The sequence below is a fragment of the Bidens hawaiensis genome, unplaced genomic scaffold (genome assembly GCF_021521415.1).
Source record: "Bidens hawaiensis isolate Kalapana, Puna unplaced genomic scaffold, B.hawaiensis_p1.1 tig00021834_1, whole genome shotgun sequence".
NCBI classification, from domain to species: Eukaryota; Viridiplantae; Streptophyta; class Magnoliopsida; order Asterales; family Asteraceae; genus Bidens; species Bidens hawaiensis.
In genome coordinates, this window is record NW_027493389.1 from 194,980 (window position 1) to 202,651 (window position 7,672).

Below are 7,672 nucleotides of genomic sequence, written 5' to 3' on the forward strand. Positions count from 1 at the left end.
GTCGGCAGTATTCTAGGAATTTAGTGTTATATTCCCTAAGATTTGTGCCAACAACCTTGTGATTCCATAACTCGGTTTGAATTCGATCCACCTCATGAGTTGGACAAAATTTATTTAATATAAGACCTTTGAATGTTTCCTAACTTAAGTTATACATTGTTTCTCTACCCTTGGTTTGAATCAGGGTGTTCCACCATTCAAGAGCTTCTCCCTTGAACATTTGTGAAGAATACTGGATAGCTTCTTCACCGGTGCATTTGCTTATGGTGACGATTGATTCTTGTTCTTCTAGCCATCTCATAGCAGCTATACCATCCGAATCTCCATGAAATTCCTTAGGATCGTAAACTTTAAAGTTCTTAAAGTTACATCCCTTTTGGATCTTTCGTTTCTTTCGTTTCTTGTTCCTTGAATCATTAACAGATGTGGAACTATCATGAGGTTCTTCCTTTCTTGAATGAACAGATTTACTTCGACTTCTCTTGTTAGATTTTGGTTGACTTTGACTTGTAGATAAGTCATTGATAGCTTCCTTAATCATCTTTTGAATTCCCTTTATATATTGAGCGGGAATTTCATTATCTTTATTATTAACGTTATCTTCGTTTTGAATTTTCTTTGGAGGACTGTTGTGAGAGTTTGCACTTTCTTCTCTTGACATACTACAATAAAATTTTAAAAGATAAGTCCAATATTCGAAGAATTCAAAACATATATTTTATTTTATTATAGTTACAATAGTGCATATTATTTGTTACAATTATACTCTCTACAGTTACTAATGTTCTATTTCTTCCAACGAATGACTAATTTCTTAGTCTTGTTATCTTTCTTGATAGTCTCCTTTTCCTTTTCTTCCACTTCCATCTCTTTCGTTGTTTCTTCAATTTGAGTGTGAACAACGTTAGAGTCTTGAGTTGCCGGAATATTAAAATATTCTTGTTCACAAGGATATTCTTCCGGATAAGTCATTACTTCTTCCTTTGACGTTATTGGTTTCTTGGATCTACTTGATCCTGCTCCATATTTGTTATGATTGGGAATTATTTGAGCTAGCGGAATGTCAGAATCATATGAATCCGAATCTTCCTCTATTTTTGTTTGGCATGTACTTTCATCGCTAGATATAGGAATTGGGAGAAAAGACGTTCCCATAAATCCTTTTCCTTTACCAGATCGAGGTTTAATGGATTCTTCGCTAGATTGACGATCGGACATCTGCGCGAGGTTAAATTTAGGGATAGGTAGACGCTCCTATCTTATTTGCTATATCTTATCCGTATTTAGTTTGAATGATTTCTAGATAATTTTTAACTAAGTATCTTATGTTGCTTGAATCAATATAATAAGTTTTCAAAACTTATCCTTAATCAAATCCTAGGTATAATCAAATACCTAATTCGCTAAGATTGATGGCTCTGATACCAACCTGTCACACCCCCCATCTTAGGCCTAGGAGCGTGACCCAATAGTTGGTACCAATATTGTAAATAAATCAGAGTTGCGGGTTTTATTTTAGCGGAAGTCTTTAATAAAATCATATTGAAAACTTATTATTAAAAACTCGGGTTTAAATACCCGTTCAATGTTTTTCAAAGAAAGGTTTTTAAAACATTGAACGGGTATTTAAACCCGAGTTTTTAATAATAAGTTTTCAATATGATTTTATTAAACACTTCCGCTAAAATAAAACCCGCAACTCTGATTTATTTACAATATTGGTACCTACTATTGCGTCACGCTCCTAGGCCTAAAATGGGGGTGTGATATTGAACGTGTAAGAAAAACAAACGCGGGTTGCATATAATAATTTCGGTATAAAGAAATTTGAAATTTTATTAATATACCAAAACCGTTGACCCACCCTTCCCGTTCTACTCATACATTCACAAGAACGCCCCTAAAGTCGCGTCAATAGCTACGGATGCTATTGGACGGTCACACTAACCAATAACGCCCCAAATTCGAGACGTAATCGAATAACCTAATCGAATAACAACATGGGTGTGAAGTGTCAAATTCTGAAACCCAAAGGACTCTACCAACCATAACAAACAGCTGACGCTATAAATTGTATCGGAAAGCCCTCTTTCGTCATCTTCCTGACGCGCGAGCTAGGGTTTTACCGTACCATCTCTGATCTGCAATCCAGCTTCCATTCTCGTAAGTTCATGTATTCCGATTCAATTAACTGTAGTAGATGATATCCTTTGTCTCAATTTGACTAATTTAGCTGATGAATTAGTGATTGTTTGCTAATTAATAATTATGTGATGTTTTTTTTATAGAATCACAGATCATACACGCTGATTGGACACAAAAATGCCGCGGTGAGATTTTATTATTATTATTATTATTGTTATTATTATTATTATTATTATTTTGTTTTATAATGTTTGAATTTGATATGGTATGGCCTTCATAAGTCTCCTGAACTAAAATTCTCAAATTTTGTTGTGTTTTGCAGGTATTATTGTGATTATTGTGACACTTACTTGACGCATGATTCGGTAATCCATCCGACATTCACTTTCTATCTATTTATTTAAATACTGCAATTTGTGTACCTGGATTTATATGGTATTTATTATGAAAAACTATTGTTTTATTTTTTCCAGCCTTCTGTAAAGAAGCAGCACAATGCAGGGTACAAACACAAGGTAATGTGACTGTCACATGTAATTTATTTAGTTATACAAGTTATAATTTGTTTGTGTTTAAATATTTGGAAACTAGACATAATTGTCATTGCATTACATACTAGAATAAAATGCTCACAGAGGTTAAAAGGGATGAGATTTAGTACCAACTCTAGACTTGTAAACGAACCGGATGTTCGATGGGAACATAAATGAACACGGTCGTCGACTCGTCGTTTAGTTGCTCATGTTCCATCGCTTGTTTGCTTAAAGTTAGATGAATGAACACGGACATGCTCCGTTCATGTTCCTTCAGTTCGTTTACAAGCCTAACTGGGTCAAAACAGGTTGGATTGACCTAACAATATTTTGTCCATTGTTTTAACGTTTCATAAATAATTTTATCAAATATGATTACAAAGACTGTTATTAAAATAACGGTCCATGTTTTTATTAATAAAGTTAAAGAATTTGTAAGCAATTGAGTATACTTTAGGTGACTTGAAATCGTCCAACCTGTTTGAATGTTTCCTTTTTAGCTAATTATTTTAGTTTTACCCATTTGACTCGTTAATAAATATGATTCAAACTGACCCATATTCACTTTTTCACATTAATATCATGGCTCTTGTTAAACTGCTTACAATCATGTTTTTTCGTTTGTTCCACAAGGATATCCTGGGATGCCTCCAATGCTCGCACCACCCGGTGCACCTACCATGCCTGGTCAGGTTGCTCAGGTCAACCCATCCATACCTGGTCAGGTCAACAATGGTGTCCTGAGGCCCATAACCCTTAGTGCACCAATGATGGCTCCAGGGATCTCAGGAAACCCTACTTCAGGTGCACCACCTCCAATGTTTGCGCCAACCATGTATCAACCCAACCCGACATCATCAGCACCCGCACCCGGTGGTTTTGAAAGTCCAAATGCTAGTGCCCACTCTCAGGAAACTAACCATTAATCTATGAATACACTGGTTATTGTCTCTTTGAATTTACAGTTTCTATTTTTCTGTATTCTGGTCAAAACAGTTTTTTGGTCAAATGGATGAGTCAAAATCGGCTGGGTCAATTTGTTCAAGTTGCAACGCTCTCTTGTAGTGTAATCGTTGGTGATTTTATTTAGATAGAACATAATCTTTACTCGGTTTGTTTTGATAATCTGAGCAAACTTATATGATCTGTTGTGTAATGTGATGGTTATATTTAGATGGAATGTAACTTGTCGCTTTGATGATTAAAGTCCCATTATGATAATGTGATCAAACTTGTAGCTTTGATGATTAAACTTATCATTGATGAAATTTGTGATCAACGCTTTCTGATTTTTAGTTCATCACACCAAAAAAATTACTTGAAAAAACGAAAGATGTTACAGTTGGAAAAAGGACAGATCAGATGGACAAAATGATATAAAAATTTTAAAGTAATTGGTATTTGAAGAAAGTTTGGCCAGTTTTTTTGATGCAGATCACCTTAAATCCAAACTTTGCAGGCTATGGGTAATGGGAGTTTAGTTAAATTTTGTACAAGTCAAGTGGTTTTTTTTAGCCCAAAAATGTTAGTTATCTATATAGATTTTGGACCAAATTTGGATACTTTTTAGGTTTACAATTTACATGTCTGATGATGTTCAGAACATTAGGTATGTAATTTCAACAAAGTCGGGTTTCATTTTAACCTGTTATCCAACCCATCTGATCCGTCTATTTTACCATCTCTATTTAATGGAATGGCTCTAATGTTACGGTCACTATGCAACAATGTATTGTTGCAGCTAAACATATTGGTTTGGTTCTAGGTTTTGGCACTGATAAAAAAACATGAATGGGTATATTTGTTAGAGAGAATGATCTCTATTTATATACAAAAATTGGAGTAAGCAAGGTAAAGATCCGTATTCTGTCCAAGACCATATACCACTCATGATAGAACCGGTGATCGACACTTCTATTCTAAAAGTAGAATATAAACATTACTATTTGTTATTTTTATACTTAAATTTTTTTTTTTGGGTTATAATCCTTTTATATATAATACAAACCGAGCTACATCTGGATAACGGGTAAGCGAGCAACAAGCTGCGCCGTTATCCCCTTTTGAATCGCAAAGCCTATTCTACTAAATATAAATCCTTGGATCCTCGGGCTCTGCGAGTCACTGTGGATCACCTTCTGCACCCGCTCCAAGAAGCGAACCGTCTCGGGAGATAGGGATCCAAAAGTGTCGAAGGCAAATGGAATGAACACGTGCTGATTCTCCAAACATACTGTCTCATGCTTAGCAACCTTCCTAGATTCCGCTCTCAAAACCGTCTGTCCCGGTACGAAGCCACTGTCTCTCAGCCCCACCAACGGGGAACACCCCAGTGAGGTCAACACATGCATACTTACCCCCTGCCCAACCAAACACAAGAACATCTGCAGGACGCAGGGTGGATTTTCCCTCTCACGATTCAGTCAAAAAGTTAACAGGTGCCTTTTTCTTGGCTGAGATCCCGACACGTCTAAGCACATCCCATAAAACATCTCTAACCCAGTCATGACGATACTTGAATCCCGGCAATTCCTTACAGTGGAGGGCATGCTCACCAAATCTATCCAAACAAGCTTTTTTACAAATGGGGCATGATTCATCTGGTGGGAAAAGAGGAATCATAAGCCGGTATTTAAGGATGACTCTGTATTCAACTGCCAACATCCGTTGCCCAAGACCTTCAATGGGCACAACAGCCAAAAAATCCTGGGCATTAGCCCCCTTGAGACAAGCTAAAACTGCCTTTTGTCTCGGGGTCATATCGAATCGCTCCTCCAAATCATGTACGTGTTTACCATAAAGAGCACTCGCCAAGGTTTGTTGAGGTTTCTTGGGGGGCGGTCTACTTATCAGTAAAACCGCCTATATCAAGGTCCGGGAGAGTTGTTCCAATATTACCAAGTGCAAAAGAGTAGTCAGGATCTACCCCCATAACACCAGCGTTTCGCAAGATGTGGTCCTGCAAATTCCACGATTGGGACTTGGAAGCCACAAAGGCATATGCGGAGACATCCTCAGCCGAGAACATTCCTATGCCTCCGCAACGCATAAGGAAGGAAGCCAACCTCAACTGGGGGTCCCCAAAATGCGGTCCTCCACACACAACAATATTTTCAATTGCCTCCCGCAGGCCCGCATCAAATATGGACACAGCCTCTTTGACATGTTCAAGTTGACAGGTCCGGAGCCCAAACACTAACTTAGCAACCCCCATGCACAAGCGCAACAAAAGAAACTCACTTTGGGGATCCTTGAGGTCCGACATGCGTTTATCCAAAGTACTAAACTAATTACTAGTTGCAATTCGAATGTAATGGGTCAAGCGTTTCATATACAAATTGGTATATTAGACTTTTGGTACATGTTTTAATTTTTGGCTTTGAATATATAATAGTTGTACTCTACTAAATCTGGATATCAGACACCACCATAATTGGCGGAGGCAAAATCAAAGTAGAAAGTAAGCAGAAAAGTTGATAAAGCTACATGTTAAAACAATGAATGGTTTGAAACTTTGAATAATTAAATTTATTAACATATACGCGTTAAGAGTGATTATGTTATGAGTTTAATGAGTTACAATTATACAATTTAATACATTTTATACAAAATAGTATTATTTTTTTTAAAGTAAAAAAATAATATTTTTGTAAAATAATATTATTGTAAAAGTAATTTTGTTACATTTGATGATTTCTTTATAATTATTTGTAACAAAATTCTTTTTGAGAGTAAGAAGACAAAAGAGTCAATAGCATATGTACAATCTTGTCCCTTTCCTAAACCACTAGACACCCTGTTTTCACACAACCCCACCTCACCAAAATCTACTAATAAATAAATAAATCCGTTAAAATCTTTTTTTGCCATAAAGAAGCAATTAACACAAGCCTCTATATATTTTTGGCCGGTTATAAATCAATAAATGTTACTATTTTAGTTTCATGTTATTGCTTTTTCTAGATTTATTTATGAAAGTGTATAAAAAACTTATTTTGTTTACTAGAAATTTGCTTTTAAACGAAATAACATTTATGTACAAAGTCCCACAATATGCATTTAGTGTCCTGTAATACAGAGTTGTCAAATTGTCATTTCCCTACACGACACGAGGCTATGAAAATCATTCCTCTAATCCTTTTAAAATTTAACACGCATGTCACTTTTGGGTTGCATTAGGTACATCCTTTAAGAAACACCACCTTTGTCATGATGGTTTGATGTATGTGATATTTACTAATGTTAATATGTGTACGGTGTACCCTTTACTTTTATCATTTCAAAGATAATAATTGTAAAATTTCTTAAATCTTCATTTAAAGTTGAATTTTTTCTTTACATATACAAATTATTTAACCTGGATTTCCAGTTGCATGAAAAGTCTTCGCCAGTTGTTTAACTGGATGGGGGTCCCTTGCTCTTTTTCTTTACATATACAAATAATTTAACCTGGATTTCCTTTTACCAAACGATAAGCTATAAATGACAAGGGTTGGGCATAAATGATGATTTTTCTTTTTTCTTTTTTTAAAAGGTTAGAATGTGGTAATAAACACATACTACACATGAATTCATAAAACTATAAGTGTTTTTGTGTGATTAAAAGTGTAATGATATTGAAAAGATTAACTACTAATTCTAATTGTAAGACCACACGTAATGATAACTAAACACATAGAAATATAGAAGGGTTGTGCTATATGTGGCGTCCCAGTTAGTAATGAGGAGTTTTGCAAAAAGTGATGTAGTGGTAAAAGGACACAAACCCCCATGCAGTCATGACCTAATCAAACCTTCTATCTCACAACCTCTCTTTGTGTACACTACGAGCACGAAAATGAGGGGTGGGGGATGTGCAGCTCGTTGTGGACCACGTTTGGGAGGAAAACGTGACCACTATGTGTGGTCTAACACTCTAGGCAAATTTCATATCGTTTATGGACAACAGAGATTATTGGTTCACAAGGAATGTCATACCTCTTAAATCATCGTGT

General features: G+C 35.8%; 1 protein-coding gene across 1 annotated transcript; it reads left to right on the top strand.

The window, feature by feature from the left end:
* The first annotated feature begins 2,322 nt into the window (after positions 1–2,322).
* Positions 2,323–3,613, top strand: LOC143564212 (uncharacterized). Its single transcript, XM_077051561.1, has 4 exons — positions 2,323–2,330; positions 2,468–2,510; positions 2,619–2,660; positions 3,275–3,613. The coding sequence occupies exons 1-4, from the start codon at positions 2,323–2,325 to the stop codon at positions 3,602–3,604; spliced, it is 423 nt and encodes a 140-aa protein (XP_076907676.1). The 3' UTR covers positions 3,605–3,613.
* Positions 3,614–7,672: the final 4,059 nt, after the last annotated feature.

What these genes read in the sequence shown, in the direction of transcription:
- LOC143564212 (XM_077051561.1), top strand. An exon ending in CTTACTTGACGCATGATTCG is followed by an intron (nt 2,511 to 2,618) that starts GTAATCCATCCG and finishes TATTTTTTCCAG; the next exon opens with CCTTCTGTAAAGAAGCAGCA. An exon ending in ATGCAGGGTACAAACACAAG is followed by an intron (nt 2,661 to 3,274) that starts GTAATGTGACTG and finishes GGCTCTTGTTAA; the next exon opens with ACTGCTTACAATCATGTTTT.